This window comes from Sceloporus undulatus, chromosome 4, assembly GCF_019175285.1.
Source record: "Sceloporus undulatus isolate JIND9_A2432 ecotype Alabama chromosome 4, SceUnd_v1.1, whole genome shotgun sequence".
In the NCBI taxonomy this organism is placed as follows: Eukaryota; Metazoa; Chordata; class Lepidosauria; order Squamata; family Phrynosomatidae; genus Sceloporus; species Sceloporus undulatus.
In genome coordinates, this window is record NC_056525.1 from 84063441 (window position 1) to 84086213 (window position 22773).

General features: G+C 42.9%; 1 protein-coding gene across 1 annotated transcript; it reads right to left on the reverse strand.

The window, feature by feature from the left end:
* Positions 1–822: 822 nt before the first annotated feature.
* On the reverse strand, positions 823–17081 carry DHCR24 (24-dehydrocholesterol reductase). The gene is made up of 9 exons (XM_042465226.1): positions 16843–17081; positions 11342–11497; positions 9154–9259; positions 8567–8685; positions 8216–8479; positions 5987–6130; positions 3893–4090; positions 3605–3783; positions 823–2486 (listed from the first exon to the last, which is right to left on the reverse strand). Exons 1-9 carry the CDS (start codon positions 17071–17073, stop codon positions 2333–2335), a joined length of 1551 nt encoding a protein of 516 aa, XP_042321160.1. The 5' UTR covers positions 17074–17081; the 3' UTR covers positions 823–2332.
* Between the last annotated feature and the right edge of the window lie 5692 nt (positions 17082–22773).

The window sequence follows — 22773 nt, forward strand, 5'->3', positions numbered from 1 at the left end:
TGCTATATTAAAGTATTAGGAAGCATTTATATTGGCTCTATTGGTAGCTTGTTCCTTATTAATGGAGCAAAAAAGTAAATTTTCCCACATAATTGGTCACCACTATATAGTAATCTGGGGATGAACCTGGCCTTGCTATCTGTAATATTTGTAATGGTAGGCAAGAAATGACAGGGAAAGGATGAAAAAATGGTATCCCACCCCTTCATATGCAGCTTGTTTGTGAGCTTGGTTTTCAAAGAAATGTGACTATCTAAGCCTGAAATCCTGTCTACACTCACTTAGGAGTAAAGCCTATCAAATTCAATGAGGCCTCTGAGTTTTGTACACATTGGTGTCCTGTACAAGTAGAAATCTTTTTCTCTTTAAAATTTAAGTCTAGGTACTTGCTAGGTCAGAAAATATTCTGAAGATATCTCACACACAAAATATGCACCAAGCATTTCTACCAGCTATTTTACTCTTGAAAACAGAATGGCCTAAAACAATCTAGGTTTTTTCCCACCTGATTTAAGGCACTAAAAAAATCTTACTAAAACAGGAAAAGGCCTATGACAAATACTTATCTCTGAAAGGTATCAATAAAACTTGACAATAGAAAAGGCAAGGGAAAAATATACTGCTTTTGAAATTGTGGTCGATGTAGTATTTCTGTAGCATCAACCACATAAAACACCACCAACATTCACTACTCACATGAATAAGGTAACCATAAAATAGGTAGGCACAAAAATGAAAGCACTTTGCAACTCAGTGTCAAACTAGTGGCAATTTTTCTCAGCATACTATTTAAAATAAGAGCAATTGCTCCATTTTCAGAAAGCACTTTAAACTCATTAATGTGGCATCTGCAGCCCAAGATACACACCATTCCAGGCTATTCCACATCTTGTGTAACAGAAGCACTGACAACATAAAGTAGCACAGGAAAAAGAAAACCTAACAAGAACCTGTGTAGAGCAACTTGGGAAATGGAGGTACAGGTGAGAACTCGTTTCCACACTGTTCATAACTTCCTGAAAACAGGCTTAGTGGCCAATAGGCCACCGATCGCCCTTGGAGAAATGACAATTGATGGAAGAGACAGAAATCAAAAAGAGGTGGAGAAAGAACATAAGAATAAAAAGAAGTTAGGAAATAAGTTGGAAACTTTTCATTTACACCAGCAGTGAAAGCAATGGGGAGATTCCTGATCCTGTTGCTGCTCTGCTGGTGAATGAAAATGACTGAGGGAAATAGGCAGGAAAGCACTGAGGTAAACAGGCAGGAACCTCAGCTCAGATTCTGAACAGCTCTTTTGAACAGTACAGTGGAATTGTTAGGTGTGAGACATAGGCTGATGCTACACTGCAAAATTAACACAGTTTGATATGGCAGCATCCTATGGAATCCCAGAATTTGCAGTATGCTGTGGTATCTGAGCAAACTGATACCAGAGTTTTCTGACAGAGGAGGGATAAATATGTTACAAAACTACATATCTCAGAATTCCACAGCATGGAGCCACTGTAGTTAAAGAGGTGTCAAACTGAATTAATTCTGCAGTGCAGATGCAGCCACAGTTGCTTTTAACAAACATGAAGAGTGAACATTAATCTCTTCTTGCCTCAGTGCACACCAGGAACTGGTTTCCTTGCAGCAAAGGAACTATGATGGGAATATACAAAGAAATATATAAATAAAATTAAAGAGAATGAAAGAGAACAAAGTTCATTAGAATTTACATTGCTAAAAACCTCCCCTAAGCTACAGTCTTTCATAGTGTTCAGTCAAGTTTATAACTATGAATCTAATACATGCTTACATTTAATGATGCAAATAGATTTCTTGGGCAATGTTAGTGATATGGTAATAGGCAACTATGACATTTGAAAGGCAGTTTCATTTGGCAGTCATATTTGGCTTTACTCTAAGACAGACGATATATTCTAGATACAGGATTCCACTCTATTACATTTTTAGAAGTAGAGCTCCCATAGAACTCTTATATCAATCACTAGTTGGGCTGTAGTTTTATCTCTAAAAAGTCACACTATTCTACTTCAGGATTCTGTTGTTTTCATTCCCCTTCTGCTGAATATCACTAAAATATACAAATCAATAGCTAAGCTATTATTAAACCAGTGACGTTTCAAATGGAAAATCCTAATAAAAGATATTCCTTTGAAAACAAATTACTAGCTCTATTTTCATATAAAGGCAGGAGTATTTACTCTCAAATCACAGATATGCTTTAAAGTCTTTGGAGCAGCAAAACATTTTTCTTAAGGGCAGAGTAATTACTTATTGTTAAGTCCAACTTTTCCTAAATGCTTGTTTAGGCAAAGTGGACTTAATGTCTTGCAGCTTTGCAGATTTTGTCATACACCTCTGGAAAAGCATGATTACACTGCAGTTGCTTCCTCAGTTTGTGGTATAGGGAGCCATCAAACATTTCCCAGAATTCCTCACGGGACATATAACAATCTGCATACAACATCTGAAAACTGAAGGAAATAAGAAAAGGATCTTAGAACGGTTGTGTCAAAACATGGCAGCACTTACAGACTATTTCATAGAACAAGCTTTTCGGTCAATACAAATGCCAGTTGATCAGATCTTGTCCTGGCAGATAAAACCTTCATCTCAATCACACATATTCGAACAGAAGCATATACATCCAAATCTTCATGGTGCATGGTGGAACTTACTAATTTTTAACAGATACACTTCAGATTGTTCAAGAGCCCCCGCCCCCTCGCTCCTAAGATTTGGAATCAGTTTATAAATAACCATCTGAGATTTTGCACCAGGTGTGTGTATATACAATAGTATAGCTACACTCCATCTCCTGATCCAACCTCTAAAACCCACTGTAAAAGCTTGTCAGCCTTCTTGAGTGATGGAGTTCTGTGGAACTGCAAGATGATGTGTTCAGTCCCCTCCCACCAGTGAATGACCGTGTATGAAGAGTTGTGACAAGACCCCATAGGAATCCCCGCTCTGGTCCTTGAACCATTGCTTGCTGGGGGAGGTGGTCACATCCTGCAGTGCCCTTCTTGCCAGCACCACAGAATTCTATCATTCAGGACATTTGACTGGTTTTTAAAGTGGGTTTCAGAGGCATTTACAATCGTACCTCAAACATAAATGTGAATAGGAAACAGTTATATAATCGTAGGTCTTAACTCATGACCTCAGAATTGACAAACAGGATGCCAGCCAACCATATCTTATTTAGATCACCCCTAGCTTTAATTGGAAGTTGGGAAGAGTTACTTTTGGTGACCTAAATCCAATTGCAGGCCTCAGCCAGAATGCAGTCCCACTGATGTAATAGCTTTACATAAATACTGATGTACTATTTAGCAATCAATTCAATGGGTCTTATCAATTGGATTATCAACCTTGGCATACAACTCTAGCCATGCTGACTGTGGGATTTAGGAAGACACAGTGCAAAAGAAGTAACTTTTCCAAGCAGTCACTCAATAAAATAAACCAATGTACATAAATATAAGTTAACAATTATGTGATACTACAATGTAATCAGGCTGAAAAGGCAACTACCAGAAAGTTTTCATAACATCAGGGAAAAGCACTTTTTGAGGACTTAGATGCTTACCCATGAACATTCCTTACAAACTTTTCTAGCTGTCTGGTGGAAGCCATGGCTTCAAAGTGTTTTGTTCTAGGCTCTCCATAGGCTCCAACATCTACATAGAGCTCTGTTTCATTTCCTTTAGGGTGAATCATGCCTGGATTATTAGGTAATATGAAGGGGCATAGCCACAGTGGATAAACCTAGAGACAAGGGGGGGGGAGAGAAGAATGCCGGTTTAGTATTAATTTACAGCTACTACTTGGAAATTATCCCTCACCCTGAATCCTCCAAGTTACCACATAATCTCACATTAATATCACTGTGAAAAGTTTCGATACACTGTTGAAGGCTTTTCATGGGGATCATCATATCTTGTACCACATGATGCTGTTCATAAAGCTTTCGAATTCCTTCTCCTTGAGTAAGTTTTAAAAGGGAGATTTTAGGAGGAACCATCCAGCCAAACAGGTAGCGAAAAACAGGATTATTGCCAAAAGGAATGATATCCTGGTAAGAGAAATATACAAATACAGAGAAATGATAAGTTTCCACTTATTCAGAAATAAATGAACTATCCAAGCTATGCTAGCTGGGGGATTCTGGGACCTTTAATTAAACACACACACACACACACAAAAACAGAACAGTTGCTATAAACACCAAAGTCAATTAAAAAATCTGAGAATTGAATTCATTGTTAGTGCTACTTAGAGTAGATCTGCTGAAATGAACAGAGTATTTGTTAAGTCACAAATAATGCAAGTCCCATTGATTTTAATGGTTCTACTCTAGGTAGGGCCAACAATTAATTGAGCCCTGTACCTTTATGATAAACAGGCAAACAAACAAACCAGCTAGATATGAAAATTAAACATCTGTCCCATCTAGCAAAAATATAACACATCATCTGAATCCAACTACAGGCTAGCTGTGCTATGGACACTCAAATGTAAAACATGCTTCCAAGATGCTGCCTGATTTTTAAAATGTTCAAATGCTTTGCAAAAGGTGTTCGGACATCTACTTCAGTAGCTCTTCAAAAACCCAGTTAGCAACGAATCTGGCTGGAACAATGAAGATGACAAAGAACAAGAAGAACACTAGTGTTTGGAAAACATGGAGGCCTCTGAAAAGCTGAGGGTTCTCTGTTAGAAACAGTGCAGTCACCTTGCCTTCTTTAAAGTATGCAGGTGTCTGTTTAGTCACTGCTGTAGAAACTATCATTGGCAGGATACAGACGGGCAGGGGAAGACATCTTGGAGGTGTATTCTGCTGAATACGGAGCCTCCAGACCGCCTGCCCCAGGGGCGTGGCTCAGGTGTATGGGGCTTCCACATGGGGGGCAGTGAAGACGCCTCACCTGGGGCCGTTTCTGACCCGCAGTTTCCATACCGCCGCCTCGGAGGATGCCGCAAAGAGAGGCAGCTTCCTCATGGGCGGCCAAAAACGGGGCTTTTTTTTTCTTTTGATGCGCAGCTGCGGCGCTCAGCACCGGCGGCAGAAAGCATATGTGCACATTTAAAGCACACAGGCCCCTTTAAACTTTTTCCCCCGCCCTGGCCAAGAACAAAGGTGGTCTCCTGCCAGCTGGTGATCAGCTGGTGTTGGCATCCTTGTCCGCTTGCACATTGCCAATGTCACCAGCATCATGGATGCCTCCTCTCCTTTGGTCTTGCTGAATCTGCAATGCACAGCCACAGCTGTTGCCGCTGCCACCGCTGTCCCCCTGCCATCCCCCATCACCTCCCTTGTACATATGTAAATATTTAAAGTTTTAGCGTTTTTTTATTGTTAGGTGAAAATGGAGCAGGAATGTGTGTAGGAGTGCACTTTAAATTCCAAACTTTCCACGATTCTAGCAGCGCATGCGTACATGCAGCTCTAGGGTTAGGGTTAGGGTTAGGAGTCTTAAAATGCGCTGCAGCTATGCTGCAGCTTCCACACCTGCATGGCAGCTGACGCTGCAATTAAAGCCTGACTGCAAACTGCGCATGTTCCAGGACCCCGACTCATTATGCGACGCAGCAGACACGGAGCTTTTAAATGGGCAACTTAAATTAGCGGCGTAGCAATTCTGGCATACCGGTGCAGCAGCTTACAGACGGAGATGCGCAGCTGCGCACTATATAGAAAAGAAGCAGGGAAAAGCAGCACCTTTTTAATGCCGCTTCTTCCCGCTTGGGGCGTGCGGGGGGCGTGTTCATGGCGGCATTCAGGTAAGGGCCGTCTGAAGGCTATACCTTCATGACATCATGAACACACCCCTTTTTGCCCGTCTGTATCCCGCCATTGGTTTTCCCTGGAAAGGCAAGGAAAAAGAAGGACTGGAGATAAAGAAGATATGGGAAGCAAAGCAGAACAAATGTGCATACAATAATACATTTGCATTAATTAGATCCTTACCTGGAGCTCCCAGAAAATGCTCCGCGTGTGCCTGTGATAGTAATGTCTGGCTGGGATATATTCTATTCCTGTTGTGTTGGTCTTCAGATAGTTCTCCACATGCTTAAAAAACCATGGCTTGTAGTAGTTCCCAATTCTATTAATCTTAACATAAATTAACAGGAACATAATGAAAATCACCAAGAAAACTGCTGGATGATTTCAGTGGTTTGTGAGAGGGTTGTAATTATAATCAAATGAAAGACTCCTAAGAACGTTATTACTGGTGCTGAAGATGGCATTGACATATAATTCCACAAACATACTGTATATACAGATATTCAGTGCAGTCCATTTACGGGTTGAGTCTCCCTTATCAGGAATTCAGAAATCCAAAATGTTCCAAAATCCAAAATAGAAATAAAAATGTACAATAAAAACATTGTATATAAATTTACCTTCAGGCTTTGTGTATAAGGTCTAAACTAAACATACAAGAATTTCATGTTTAGACCTGGATTCCATCTCCTAGAAATCTCATATATCTGTATATGCAAATATTCCAAAATTCAAACATTACTGGTCCTGGGTCTTTTAGAAAAGGGAAACTAAACCTGTACATTTATTACAGATTGCTTGTCACATACGATTAATGCTTTGAAACATTTCTGTAGGTAGCGATTACCGAGATTGCCAATACTGTGCATCTTTTCTAGCGAGGAGAAAAATATTGAACTAAACCCCTCCCATCCAAAAGGATCAATCAGTACACCACACATTTCATTGGCTATTGATCCAATTAGATTTTAATAAAAGAGTGTTGCAATGGCTTGTAACTGACAGTTTGTGTGTTCTGAGGAAATACTTAAAATGACTATTGTGTTGCTTAGGACAAAGACACGAGGCACTGTCTCCTACCATTCTAAGATGAATCATAGGTTTTCCATTGAGGATCCAAATAGAAGGACACAGCAAACTTCAAGTGGAGTTTTGCTCATTGAACATGACTCCCTGTTTCCATAAATGAAAGGGGCATGTGATTTTCCCTACCCCAAAAAATCAGTTCCAGAAGGCTGATGAACCCTCTGAAACAGCATGGGAAATCAGTATGTCTGATAACAGGGAAAAACTGATGAAAGTCCCTTCCCCTTCTGTTTGCAGAAGTTTCACTGAATTAATGCCACAAGCATTGATGGAATTATGCCAATGGCTCAAACCCAAAGCCATTTCCCCTCCTACCAGCTGAAATCTAATAATCTCACATAGTACCCTTTAAAGAAAAATCTTATCAATCAAGAATTATGAGGTCTTTAACAAAAGAGGAAGGGTAACCTTTGGCCCAAGTGCTGCATTGGTACTGGGAGGCAAGTCTGGGGACGTATATCAGCAGCATGTGGGGCTACCTCACAGCTGATATGCAGCCTAACGCTGCTCAAGTTTCATTCGTTTTCCTCATGTACATATAGTACATTCTCATACACACATTCACAAGCTGCCTCTTCCAGACTGCAACCAATGGGGCATTTTTAAGACTCATTTTGGCTGTCTTTGGTAATTTTAAAAGGCTTATCTGCAGCCAGTAGAGGCTTTTTTGAAGTCTCACAGTGATGGACAGTAACAAGATCCAGCAAAGCAGCTGGTAGGCCAAACAGGTACATCACACAGGTCAAAGGGTTTTAAAGCAGGAGTAGACAAATGCTGAAAAGGAGGCAATTTTCACCTCCACATATATGCAGCAAGTAGCACTGTCCCTTCTTTCTTTCTTTCTTTAATGACATTGACTAATTGTTACCTTCAGTTATAATTTCTAAATTCTTCAGGAAGCTATCTTTTTTTTTAACTGCTCCAAATGATGTAGGTAGGGTCCTGGCAAGCCTAGTTTAATAGTTAATCCCCAATTCCAGAGAACCATGGATACTAATGATCTCCTCTATGACCTAGCAGGGAATTATCCACATTTTACTGAATTACAATAATGATGCTTTAGGACATGTTTTGGGAACATGTGGCTCTCCAGATGTTTTTCAGTTGTGGGTTCCACCAGCTCTAGCTAGTACAGCCAATGGGGAAAGAGGATGGGAGTTGCACTCCAACAGCATCTACAGGGTCACAGGTTCTTTATTCCTGTTTAAGAGAAACCCATTATATACATCAGAATGACTAACCTATATAGAAAAGACTTTGTAGTGCTTTAACTTTCTAAGTCTCATCAGTTGTGCTATTTTATCATAAATAAATATTACATTTTACCTTTCTTGGATGAGCTTCATTTGTCAAAATTCCTGTCATTATGACAGCTTCATCTAAAGAATACACTAAACCCTCCACAAAATGATTCTCTTTCTTCCCAGATTCTTCAGCAAATTTCTGACAGAATGCTTTCAGTCCTCTCACAGGCTCATAATGCAACTTCACATAGTTCTTAGCTGGGATCATCTTGATTTCTGCTGCAACTAGGAATCCCAAGGTTCCATATGACCAAGGTACTGCATAAAATAGATCAGAGTTCTCCTCCTAGGAAAAAAATGCAAGGCTATGTCAAAAGGTGATACAGAAGAGGGAGATCATCATAAACCACAGCAAAGTAACACACTATCTTACCGGTGTACACCTCACATGGCTTCCATCAGCAAGAATAAGCTCATAGGCCACACAGGTATGTTGAAATAGTCCATAGATGTGTGAAGAACTTTCAATGCCAGTCCCCATGATCAAGCCGCCTGGGTAAAAGATGCACAATTATCAAAGGAATTACTTAATGAATTCATGTGGAAAGATGTTCAGCAATAAGAGAGTGTTTGGGGTGGTGCAAGTACTGCATTTAACACTGGATGTCATGTATCACCAAAAACTTTCAATAAGCGTTATTTTAAATACTAAGCATAATAAGATGAACTGTACTGGTGTTATTTTAACCAGCCCTGGTGGTGCAGTGATTAAATGCCTGTACTGCAGCCACTCACTCACAAACCATAAGGTTGCGAATTCAATACCAATGAAAGGGCTCAAGCTCGACTCAGGCTTGCATCCTTCCAAGGTCGCTAAAAATGAGTACCCAAATTGTGGGGGGCAATTAGCTTACACTTTGTAAACCGCTTAGGGAGTGCTTAAGTGCACTGATAAGCGGTATAGAAATGTACTTGCTATTGCTATTTTAAAAAAAAACAGAAAGTCCCAAGTCCTCTCACCTACTGTAAGATCATCAAGCTCAGGTACTACTGGAAGAGTCCAGCCCATGGGATTGAGGTGAGCTGTTAACTGTCCCATTGAGACCAAGGGTTCCACACGGACAATCTATGGAAGAACACATCACACTCTGAATACCTTGTAGCAATACAGACCTGTACTTAAAGTTTGCTGTATGCAAAAAGTAGCACTATTAGAAAACCACCAATTCTTAAGACTCTGCAGCAAGCACGTGGGTGCGTGCGTGTAGTATTCTGGCTATACATATGACTCAAATGTCATTCTTCGACAATTATTCTCAGAGGGAAAACTGAGATATGGCCACTCTCAGCAGCATCACCTGGCCCCTTCAGAAAAACTTGACAACTCAAGAAACATAGAATGCTATAATGCTACAGCACAGTCTGGATTTTTCTGAAGGTTGGAGTGAATGAAAGATAGTGTAGGTATAGCTCAGTTAAGAAAGCCTCTGACAAAGGAGCTCCTTTTCATACCCGTCCAGTCCATCTTTTCCTCCTGGTCCTTTGTCTAACTGGAAGGGTTTTGTTTTAAGCAGCACATTGGGAACTAGGTAAAACTAGGAACAGGGCAGCTGCAGCACCAGGATACTCTGGGCCACTCCTGGAGTATCCTGGCCAGTGCAGACAAAACCGTGGAGAAACACAAACTTTTCGTATCAGGTTGCAGCAGCATAAACAATGCAATAAAGCTTAACATGGGGAAGAATGGAATTTACTGATGCTACTGTAGCCGTATGTGCCTGCCTACAAGAGGCAAAGTAAACAGTAGCTCCCTCCAGAAGCCCTATATGAGTGTGTGTGAAGAGAAGAACAGAGAGGAAGCAGGGAAGCAGATTAGCCTGCCTCACCAGATACCCCCAGAATGTTAAAAAAGCAAAGTTCTAAGTTTTGCCATCAAAATGAAAATCATAAGAAAAGTGAAGACTGGTTTAATGGGGGGGAAGTCTCTGGATGCATTTTGGAAGAAGCTTTCATGTGGTCTCTACAAGCTTCAAAATGTTTTTGTTTACTTATGCAAGGATAATCTGATCTGGCTATTTTAGTTCACATGTTGTTGATCCTAATGATCCTAAGGTATACCTTTCATGGAGGTTTCTCAGCAAGAATTTTTTCAGAGGGTGTTTGTCACTACCTTCCTCTGAGATAGAGAGAGGCTTGACAAGGTCACCCAGTAAGTTTCCATGGCCCAGCAGGGATTTGAACTCTGGTCTCTCAGTGTCCTAATCCAAGAGAAACTAATACACCATGTTGGCTTTGTTCATGTTAGTTCTGAATAAAAACGTTTGCTAAAGCATGTCAAATTCTTCTTTTTTTGTGGCCTAGTAACCTATCCCTCCCTATTCTTTCCATATTTCTGCCTCTGTTATTAAACTGGTAGAAGTCAAAGACAAACTCTGGCTCAGTATGCTTCCTTTCCTTCTTCTAAGAAAAAGGGGTGGGGAGAGTGCAGTTTTCTAGTCCTTGGTGTCAAGGGAACTCATGCCCATTTGGCTGAAAGCCTTGCTGCTCATCATGCTCACAGGAAAGTGGTGTCACCCTTGATGTGCTGAATGTAGTTGCTGTTGTTGTTATTTAAGGTTTTTTATCGATGTTTGATTCAGAGGCAAATAGATTGTCAGCCCCAAACATTGAAACCTCCCAAATATTCCCCTCTTTCCCAATGATCCTATGAATAAAAGCCAGTTACAGATAGTCCTGTAACATGTTTCCATACACACAGTGCAGATACCAGCACAAAATGTACATGAACACAAACTGGACTATCAAGCCTGCTTTCTGAGAGTGGATTAGCCTTAGGCACATCAAAGGAAGCAAAGGCATGTGCTTAATGACAAACTCTAAAGAGCTGCATACCTTAAACAGGGCAGACAAACCTTAGCCCCATTTCTATATCACGCCTTCTTGCCCAGGCACTACAGTCTCGTGGTTTCTCAGCTTTTCTACAATCCCAAAGGCTGAAATACCTCTCCTTAATAGTTACTGACAGTAAGATCTTTAAACAAAAATATATTGGCATTTTTGTTCTCCTTGTTTTGCCTTTGGTCCCACCATGGGAATGCTGTCCCTAAGATTTTCTTTGAAACTTAATTTGGTTCTTGGGCTGAAAGATTCTTCACCCTTGACTTAAATAAAAACCCATTTTAAAAGAAAGAATAAATTTCAAACTTACCTGTCTTTCAGTGTCTACCTCTAATATATCCATCAAGTTGATTGTTATGTTCTTCAGAGTTTTCTTGTACTTTCCAACACGAAGAGATATCGTAAGCCAGCCAGGGCGGCCTGTGCACATATACGTTCTTTGGCCTTCTTTTGTCCATTCCTGTACCTGCAAGAGGAGAAGATTAATTCAGTCCCCTCATGCAAATCAAGCCCTTTATGCCAGAGAAGTCAAAATGTTCTTTGGCTTGAAATTGTTTACAAACAGGTTATTCCAAGTAAAGATGTAAAAGATTGTGCTGTTAAACAATCAGGGCAACAGTTGATGGTAAAGAGGCTTAAAAAAACCCAAAACATTTCTGAACTACAACTTCAAGAACTGAGAAGCGTAGTCCAAAAATAACTTTCCCAAGCTTTTGGTATAACAGAATAGTGTGCTATATTAATATAAAGTATGGTAAGTTTTGATAATGTAGGTTTACAACATGCAAAATAGTAGAACAGTATTTTGGTGCAAGTTAAGTATGCACTATGTTAAAATGTACTATAAAATAATATATTATTTTAGGATTTTTATGACTTTCAGATGGCTCACAGCTTGGAAGTCACTTATCAAAAGACTCCAGGCCCGTCTGAATGGCAAAGTCTTGCACTTTATTAATCTCAAGGTTCTCTCTGTCTAGAAGAAAGCAAGATTCAAAATTATGTATGATTATTGGGGAAGAGAACAGCACGTTCAAGCATGCAGATAACTTCTGCTTAGAAAGCAAGAGGATGTGACCATAGTTATTTTTCTTCACATAAGCTCATGCCCATCCCAGTGAGTTCTCGATTTCTGTTCCAAATTCTCCCAGGCATCTCAACTGTTAATCCCAAATGCCCTAAATCAGACACGCATTTGGCAATCGAGGGTGGGGTATTCCCACTCAATACTGTGCAATGCAAAACCATACTCTGGATTTTGTTGCATCAATCACTGTTATAAAACAAGAGTCCATCAGTGACATGGATACAGAGGTTGAAAAGTTAAGAACACAGATGAAAGGGATACTAGACCTCAGCACCATTGTTGAACTAGGGATTTCCAGACTGGAAGCTGACAAAGACTGCAGGGCAGTGCCAGCAAATGGACAAAGTATTGGCCTCCATAAATCTCTCAATCCATAGGCAATGTGCCAACACAGCTAATGCACGTGTTATGAGCACAGATGATAAAGTGTTAGGCTTTGCAACTGAAAGACAGAGTAGGAGGACTTGGCAACAGAAGTCACTCTGAGTTTGTTTCCACAGTCGTAACTCAAAATATTACAGCCTTGGATTTAAATGCCTCATGTGAAGAACAAATAAGACAAAATTAAAAAGTCCTGGTGCAGTTTGCCACCCTGTCAAGCTTATTTCCCTGGATATAAAGGAAACCTTGGGTACTCAGTTCTTACCACTTGAAGCACTGGGGCATGGGAAGAATACATCAGCCTGCCAACATACATATTTTTGTGTTACTTGTGGCAGATTTGCCAGCTTGGGAAGTAAAAGGAGTTCCTCTCACTTACAAAAGCTCTCCTGCCTTGTCCCTACATACAGTGAGATAGGGAAATTCTGACAAAAGGTCCCAGGTAAGGCCCCATGATGTCTCCAGTAATGGTATTTTTTTTTAAAACAACACATGATGTGAGAGACTGCAAGAAACAGCTGATACAAGATACCCCACTGGAAACCCTGAATATTGGTCGCCAGTCAGAATAGATAATACAAGAGTAGGTGAACAAATAATGTGACCAACAGAAAACAGCTACATATGTTCCACTGCAAGCTGGTATTAGAGCAAACCACATCATAGTGTAGACGAGGTCTGAGTGCTGGACTAGAACTCCTGGGTTAGAATCCCCACTCAGCCATGGAAACCCACCAGGTTACTTTGGGCCAGTCACACTCTCTCAGCCTCAGAGGAAGACAATGATAAATCTCCTATGAATAAATATTCCCAAGAAAACCATATGACAACTTAAGCTGGTGTTGGCCTAAAGGCACATAGGAGTAACAACAAAGACTGTATTAAATTACTGTAATTTCTTTTGGTCCAGAATCTTTGAATTGAGAAAACACTGTGCTGAATTCCCTAAAAGATCTCACTGAAAGCAGAAATATGAACTTGTGATTTCTATCTACATCACAGCTTTTGTTGTCGTTCTATGCCTTCAAGCTGTTTCCAAATTATGGCAACTCTAAGGCAGGGAGTTTGTTTGGGTTTTTTGGCATGATTTGTTGAGGCAGCTTGCCTTTGCCTTCCTGAGGTTGAGAGAGTGCGATTTGGCCAAGGTGGGGTTTCCACGGCTGAGTGGGAATTTAAACCCAGAGTTGTAGTCTAATGACCAACCAGTACACCACACTGGATAAAGACTTTTTAGTGTCTTGACTACTTCAAGGAAAAACAAAGGGCTTCTTTGTTTCATGACTATGAAGGGAAAAACAAAGAACTGTCTCCAACTTGCTGAAATCTGAATGCTTTCTTGGTGGATGATTTCCCCTAGCAATTGCAGCATGACAAGTGGGCAGGGAACAGACATTTCTGTATCTACTGTGTAGAAAGCCAAGCAAGTTGCTAGAGGAAGGAAGCCCCTCTCCTCCACATGTCACATAAAAAGATTGCTCTTGCCTCTCCTCTGCCAGACCTAAATATGCAAGCATTACTTATTTCAATGTTTTGAAATAATAGATAGAGTCATAGATAACAGAATAATAAACAGAGCTTGGCTGCAGCTTCATCTTGTTTAACACAAGTCATGCAAAGACTCTGCTATTGTATCTGTTGTCTACAAATGTTATCAAATCATAAACATCAAATGTGGATGGTATTTTTCAACTGAGCAACAATCCTTCAGCAGCTGCCAGCTGGCATCTTTCTCTTGCAGTGGTTTGCCCTGAACTTTTCACTTGGCATCACCAGAACTCTCTTTAATGCAGAGATGACTGAATAGGCTTCAGTCTTGGGGTTGGGAACTGTAGTCCTCCCAGTGTTACTGGACTATCACCTCCATCACTCCTCACCACTAGAGCTTGGAAAAGTTACTTTTTGAACCCCAGCTGCAGTTCAAAAAGTAAGCTTGCCCAGTTCCTTTTTGGCTCAATGGGAATAGTAATCTCACATTTTAAGGGCCACAAATTGTCCAATTATCCTTTAGTTCATAGAGAAACAAGCAATACAATTCCAGCAGCACCATAAATGTCAAGATGTACTATTCCACTTTTCTGAATTATGAAGTATCTAATACAAAGGGTGCTCAACAATGGCACCTTTTCATCCTGGAGAGAAGTGACCAGTGGGGTCCCACAGGGCTCTGTCCTGGGGCCAGTTCTATTCTAACATCTTTATCAATGACTTGGAGGAAAAAATTGGGGGAATACTTGTCAAATTTGCAGATGACACCAAATTAGGAGGAATAGCTAATACTCCAGAGGACAGGATCAAAATTCAAAATGACCTGAATAAACTAGAAAGCTGGGCCACAGCTAACAAAATGAACTTCAACAGGGAAAAATGTAAGGTACTGCACTTAGGGCAGAAAAATGAAATGCACAGATATAGGATGGGTGACACCTGGCTGAATGAAACTACGTGTGAAAGGGATCTAGGAGTCCAAGTAGACCACAAATTGAACATGAGTCAACAGTGTGATGTGGCAGCTAACAAGGCCAATGCTATTTTAGGCTGCATCAATAGAAGTATAGTGTCTAGATCAAGAGAAGTAATAGTGCCACTGTATTCTGCTTTGGTCAGGCCCCACCTAGAATATTGTGTCCAGTTCTGGGCACCACAATTCAAAAAGGACATTGAGAAACTGGAGCGTGTCCAAAGGAGGGCGACTAAAATGGTGAAAGGTCTGGGAACCATGCCCTATGAGGAACGACTCAGGGAGCTGGGGATGTTTAGCCTGGAAAAAGAAGGTTAAGAGGTGATATGATATCTATGTTTAAATATTTGAAGGGATGTCATATTGAGGAGGGAACAAGCTTGTTTTCTGCTGCTCCAGAGACTAGGACCCGGAGCAATGGATGCAAGCTGCAGGAAAAGAGATTCCAGCTCAACATTAGGAGGAATTTCCTGACAGTAAGGGCTGTTCGACAGTGGAACAAACTCCCTCGGAGTGTAGTGGATTCTCCCTCCTTGGAGGTCTTCAAACGGAGGCTGGATGGCCATCTGTCGGGGATGCTTTGATCTGGATTTCCTGCATGGCAGAATGGGGTTGGACTGGATGGCCCTTGTGGTCTCTTCCAACTCTACGATTCTATGATTCTAATATCATCTAATTGACAGCAAAACCAAAACTACAAATGAGGAGGACAGCAGGCGTTATCTGCTGCTTTGATTTCTTTAGGACAGTTGTGCTCAGCCTTTGGTCTTCCAGATGCTTTGGACTTCAACTTCCAGCAACTATGGACTAGGACTCAAAGGCTCAGGGAGTCCTAAAGTCCAAAACATCTCAAAAGGATCAGAGACTAAGAGGCAATGATCTAGGATAGCTGGATCAGAAGAGGGCTATTAAACATATTGGTTGAGTCTCCCTTATCCAAAATGCTTGGGACCAGAAGCATTTTGGAGTTGTTATCATTATTATTATTATTATGCTTTATTTATATAGCGCTGCAGTGTTTTTTGACTTCTGGAATATTTGCATATTCATAATGAGATATTGTATCTTGGAGATGGCACCAAAGTCTAAACATGAAATCCAATTATGTTTCATATATACCATATATATATATATATATATATATGGTATATTGTGGCAGTGTGCCTTCAAGTCAATCCTAAAGTGAACTTATGATGGGGTGTTCTTGGCAAGATCTGTTCAGAGGAGGTTTGCCATGGCCATCCTCTGACGCTGAGAGCAGGGCCTGAAGGTAAACACAGCATTTTAAATACATTTTCTGCAGCACCTGAGGCTAACTGAAAGATAAAAGTTAGTAGCATGAGCTTTAATAGCCTTGAACCTACTTCCTCAGATGTGAAAACCCAGGCTAGCAACTTCTCTCCAAGTTGTGTACCTTCAGGCTATGCTTTCCGCCTCAAAGATGCTACAAGATCCCTCAATGTACTGACTTTCCAGACTAAATAAGAGGCCTATATCTTTGAATTAAGCCCTTCAGCGCATGGGCAACTCATTTGAGAAGCGGTGACCATCCATGGGGGTCCTGGGCGTCACAACTCAAAAAGGATGTTGAGAAGCTGGAGCATGTCCAGAGGAGGGAAGGCCGGGAAACCATTCCACGGAGGAACAGCTTAGCCCGGAGAGCCCTGCTTGAAGGGTGTCATATTGAGGAGGGAGCGAGCTTGTTTTCTGCTGCTCCAGAGAACAGGACCTGGAATAACGGATGGAAGCCCCAGGAAAAGCGACCCCAGCTCAACCTTAGGAGGACCTTCCTGACAGTGGAAGAGTGCATCCCTGCGTGGCCAAAGGGGCTTGGGCTGGGTGGCCCTGGGGGGCTCTGCTCTCGGGAGCCCTGCCGCCTCCTCACCTGCTGCTGGATGCTCCTGACGCGGAGGTGGTGCTTGCGGGGGGCGCTGTGGAGCCTCTGGACGATCCAGGCGCGGAGCTGGTAGCAGATGTCGAAGAGGACGGAGAGGGGCAGGAGGAAGAGGCAGACGAAGACCCAGCGGTGGTGGACCAGGACGTAGCCCAGGCCCTTGTAGCGGGCCCAGAGCAGCAGCGCCAGCAGCCCCGCCCCGAGCGACAGCAGGGGGCCCATGGCCCTTAGCCCCACACGCTCCGCCGCAGGCACCGCGGGAGACGGGCGCCCAGGAGCCGGAGCTTCTCTTTCAGGCGCCTCAGGAACCCGCTGTCGCCGAGGAGGGCCCCCTTCCAGAGGCCGGCCAAGCCTTCCTGCCGCTCCTCCCGCTCCACCACGGAGCGCTCCAGGCGCAGGACCTCCTCGCTCCGCTTCCCGGCCACGCAGACGCAGACGCAGACCACCGACCAGACCCGCTTAGCCAGGCCAGGGCTAGTGTCCATACACTTCCGAAGACCTCCCCGATAGTGGCACAGTGCACTTCATATATATATAGAGATATATATATGGGTTTAATTCATGAGGGGGCGTCGAGGCGGGACCGGTTCCCTCAAGTGCCCCCTTCGAGGAGGCAGCGGCAACAGCCCCTTCCTCCTCCCTCCGCCGCTCTTGGCGTTCTGGCCGGCGACCCTCAAAAACCCAACTAGAAAACTAACGCTGGAAATGGGGAGGGGGCGAAGACAGCCCACCCCTCTCTCTGTCTCCTGATTGGTTAAGGCGCTCCCTCAGCGGTGAGGAGAGGGATACAGCTCGACCAATCATCGGCCGCCGTTTGGATCGGATCAGGCGCCGGCCGAAGGTGATTGGCTGGCGGAAGAGAGGGGGAAGCGTTGAGGGGAGGGGGCGCGCGAGGCGAGGGAGGAGGCCCGCCTCGTGCCTCTGCGCGTGGCGCCCCCCCTTCTCTCTTTCCCAACGGTTAAAGAACTTGGCTCCCCGCCTATAACTCTAAGGAGGCGTCGAGGAGGAGGCCCTCTGTCACTCTAGTCCTGATAATGACGACGCTGATGATAGTGATTGCTGCCTCTCTCTCTTTTTCTAAAGAGGCGCTTGTTGTGAATTAAGAAATCACCTCAGAAAATGGGAGAGAGAACCAGTGGTTGGGAAACGTGTCTTCTTTCTCAAGCCTCCTCTCGCCAAGTTCGCCCAAGAGCAAAAGGGGCCTCTCTGTGGGGCTAGGTCCTCCTCCTCCTCCTCCTCAGTTCCCACAGAAGGAGGACGGAGAGGAGGGGAAGCCGTTTCCCCACTTTGGCTCTCCGCCTCAGGGAAGAGTGAGGATTAGCACCCCTTTCCTCCTCCTCTTGGGAGGCTGTGGGAAAGAGAGGCCCTGTGAGATCCTTAGGGGTGGCTGTTCCCCTCTTTCGTCAGGAGAAACTGACAGCAGGTGTTTTCCCTTCCCAAAAGCATGCTCTAAAGATATGCGCATAAAGAGATCTTGCGGCACCTTTGGAGTTTATCACACGGGAGGATTTTATCTTAATTTCGAATGAAAAGAAAGTGGGGCCAGAACGCATTCATGTGAATTCACTAGGTCAGCAAATTTACGTGGATTTGAATTGCGTTCAGACTGACTTCCCATTGCCCCAAAATAGCTTGCCATTGCCCAGAATTGTGTGTGATCACCTCTCACGCAATAACGTGAAAGCCCATGATTGTGTTCGGACTGACTTCCCATTGCCCGAAATTGCGTGTGGTAGTCTATCATGCAATAACGTTAAACCCCATGATTACGTTTGGATTGCCATTGGATTATACTTCCAATTTCCCTTGTCTGATAAACTCCTTTGAGATTCAAGAATCCCATAACATCCAAACTATGGGCCCAAACAGACAAGCCAAAATAAAGCTGCTTCAGGTCACTTTGGAGGTATGCTGTTTACATGCTGCATGTGTCCTAAGAGGCCGGAAGCTGCTCCAAAGCCACGCTCCAGTCCTAAGGATTGGGGTGCAACTTTGGCACAGCTTCTGGCCTCTTAAGATGCGTCTGTCATTTAAACAGCATACCTCCAAAGTGACCCAAAGCAGCTCTATTTTGGCCTGTCTGTCTGGGCCCAATTATACCTTTGTTGAGCCAAACAAAATGCACATTTAGATATTGCAAGCTTTCAAAGTCACACCAGCTTCTTCCTCATTATTGGGCAGACAGGAAAAAGAAATATTCAGTATTCTCTACCTACATAGGAGGCTGTGGTTTCACGAAGGAAGGAGACACGCTGGATTCCAAGGAAACGTCTTCTCTGAATTGCAAATGAGACATTAAATGTCCTTGAATTTGAAAATCTCCCAGTGACCACTTGGCCAAAAAATGGAGGAAGGTGCCAGCCTTCAGATAGCCCTCCCTACCATCTAAACTAAGACCAGAAACAGCAAAATGCAGGCCTATAAAGACTAACATCTTCATGTTTTGCATTAGGAAAACTTTAGGTGATCTAGAGGCAAAGCATACCAATCAGTCCCAATATGAGAGAAGAGTGAGGATTAGCATCCCTTTCCTCCTCTTGGGAGGCTGTAGGAAAGAGGTACCCTGGGTGCTCATTAGGGGTTGTTCCCTCCCTTTGGCCCAAGAAACTAGCAGCAGGTGTTTGTTTTTTTCCCTTTTCCCTTTCCAAAAGCATGTTTGAAAGATGTGTGTATACAGAGCTCTTGTGGCACCTTTGAGGCTCCCTGAAAGAAAGAAGTTGGGACTGTTTATAATTGTGAATTTTTATTCTTTATTATATTTTATCGTTTATATTTGTTCTGTAATCCGCCTTGATTCTCTTGGGAAAAGGTGGAATATAAATATATTATTATTATTATTATTATTATTATTATTATTATTAGCTTTCGTGTTTGTCACACATCCCATGCAGAAATGGGCTTTTAAAATCTGGGTGTTGTTTGTCAGATGCGTTGGCATGAAAGAGAAATAACACAAAAATCCCAATAGAAACCTCCTTTGTACTTTCGGAATTTAGTGAAAATAAAGACGGAGGTGGTTTTGACGACTTTGGTTATTTTTGTGTTATTTCTCTTTCACGCAAAGGTCTTTTGAAAAACATCCCTCAAATGCGGGTTTTTTCAGTTGAGCATTTCTGTTTGGGTATTTCTTGCAGGCTGGACCTTCCTCCTCCTGGCCATGTGGTTACTGGGAGATTCTCAAAATCCAGGACATTTAACAGCCATTTGCAACACAAAAAAGATGCTTCCTTTGTAGGCAGAGGACACTGGATTTCTCAATAAGCCTTCATGCTTTGCATCAGGAAAACTTTAGCTGGTGTTAAGGTAAAACATGCTAATCCAGTCCTGATAGTAGAAAAAAAAAATTGTTAGAAAAAAATAGAAAAAATGGTTAGAACAAGAAAGAAAGAAAGAAGTTGGCAGCATGTGCTTTCCTAGACTTCAGTCTACGTCCTTAAATGCGTTCCCAAATGCATGTGAGGAAGTAGACTTACCATATACACTCAAATATAAGTTGACCTCATGTATAACTCGAGGGCAGTTTTATGGGCCAAAATTACAGTTTTTAAAAAAATATGTTATATTATATACCCCTAGAAGCCAAGATGACCAAACTGTGGCTATTGTATTTTGGCCACATCATGAGAAGGCATGGCTCATTAGAAAAAACAATAATGCTGGGAAAGATTGAGGGCAGAAGCAGGAAGAAGGCCACACGGCAGATGGGTAGACTCAATCGGGGAGATCACATGTATGAGTCTGCCAAAACTTAAGCAGAGCAGTAAAAGACGGAGTCTTGGAGATGTCTCATCCACAGGGTCACCATGAGTTGAGACTGACTTGAGGGAGCTGGGGGTCGGGAAAGGTCTGGGAAGAGGAGGACCAGGCGCATGCGCACTCCTCCTCCCCCTCCCCATGGACCTTTCCTGACCCACAGCTGTCTCTCAGAGTCTTCCCCAGCTTCTAGCTGTCTCTGAGATGTTTATCACACGATACTCTTATAGTGCTACTATTCCACTTTGACTGCTCTAGCTGCCTCCTGTTGCATTCTGGGATTTGCAGTTTTAAGGAGGGGTATTTAGAATTCTCAGGCAGAGCTCTGAGAGACAGCTGGAGGCCAGGGAAAGGTTGGGGGAGAAGTCCCACCCCAGAAGCCCCACCTCTGGAGGACAAAAGCCCCACCCCAGATGGTGGAAGCCCCACCCACAGCATGCAGCCCCAAAAAGTTTTGCCACCACTGTCCTAGAACAAATCAAGACTGAACTTCATTAGAAGCCATGATGACTAAAGTGAAGCTGTTGTAGTTGGGACAGATCATGCCATGAGATGACTCACTACAAAAATCAATAATGCCAGGCAAAGTGGAAGGTCATGGGAAAAAAGGAAAACCACATCACTGGTGTGTTGATTCAGTAAAGACCGCCATTGCCCTTGCAAGACCTAAACAAAGCCCTTGATGACCGGAGCTCTTGGATGTCTCCAATTCATAAAGTTATGATGGGTCGAAGTCAACAGCAAATAACAACAACAAATGAATTGTATTGAATCCAAGCCCTCTTACCCAGGGATACTAAAAATTGTTTTGGACTACTCTCTGTACCTAACTTTTTAGTGACTGTGTCCCTGGACTGAGCAAGATTTGAGTCTCACATAAACAGTCCTCTCACCCACGCTGCTGTTTTTTGGCCCATCTTTTTTGCTCCCCTGCTCTTAAACTCAAGAGGCAGAACAACGGGGCTGTCAGATCTTCTGCCAGCTGATCCATGAGATTAGGAACTGAGGCTGGCATAAGGGCGATTGGGCTGGCTGAGGACCAGTCCAACGAGATGCCTCGTCGTTATTGTTTCACCAGTAGGTAATAATTAGGGCCACTTCTGTTCTGCACATAACATTTAAACAAATGGAAAGAGTGAGGAAGGTTTCAACCTCCTCTGTTAAGAAAATAAGCAGTGCATTCAACCAGTTCCATGGACTCGGAAGTACAGTATAGTTGGCACGCTAGAAGGAAACAGCAGCCAGTATTTGGCACAACATTGCGGGGGGCACTCTTTCACGCCACGTGCTAGCATGTGGCACATTGCCTGGAACATTATAATCCTGCCCCCTGTCCTGTGGCATGATGTCATGGCACGAGGCAAACCATCTGCAAGCTCTGGGGGGTTGCCATGTTAGAAACAGTGCCTAGGTTCATGGTTTTGTTTTGCTCCGAGCACAGCTAGCTCCTTCTTGTGTAAACCCACTTCTATATATTATACAAAATGAATGGGTTCTGCATGTGTTGGCAGAATACTTGGTCTGTAACACTTCACGTTTCAGTGGCCATTGTTACGTGTTCATCGGTTTTTTAGCCTGAGAAATAAAACTACAGTATTTCTGCTGGTTTGTGAAGTGGATTGGGCGGGGAATCCACAATTGCTCATACACCTGCCCAAAAATATTTTGTTGCCTGAGGCAAAGAACAAAAAGCACCTCATTCATATTCTGACTGAACAGGTAGATGACTTTTTCTTCAGCACTGGTGGTGGTTCTGCATCTTTTGCTATACCCGAAACAGCAAGATGGCTTTAGGTGGTCCTGGGAATGCCACATAGCACACTGCCATCTCCCCCAAGACCTTTCTGCTGCCTCCCAGCATTTGCCACCACAGGTTATTCTGTTTAAGGTTAGAGTTTGCACTGGCAGGAACTATCTTTATTAGGACCAGGGGTGTAACAAAATAAGGGAAGTGCTGCCCCCTCCAAATGAGAGCCTGCAAAGGTTGCGGTTTGAGTATTGGACTGTGACTCTGGAGAGTAAGGTCTGAATACTCTCTGCCATGGAAACCCACTGGAAAACCTTGAGTAAGTTGCATTCTCTCAGCCTCAAAGAAAGACAAAGGCAAACTCCTCTGAACAAATCTTGCCAAGAAAAAACTCCATGATAGATTCACCTTAGGGCTACCAA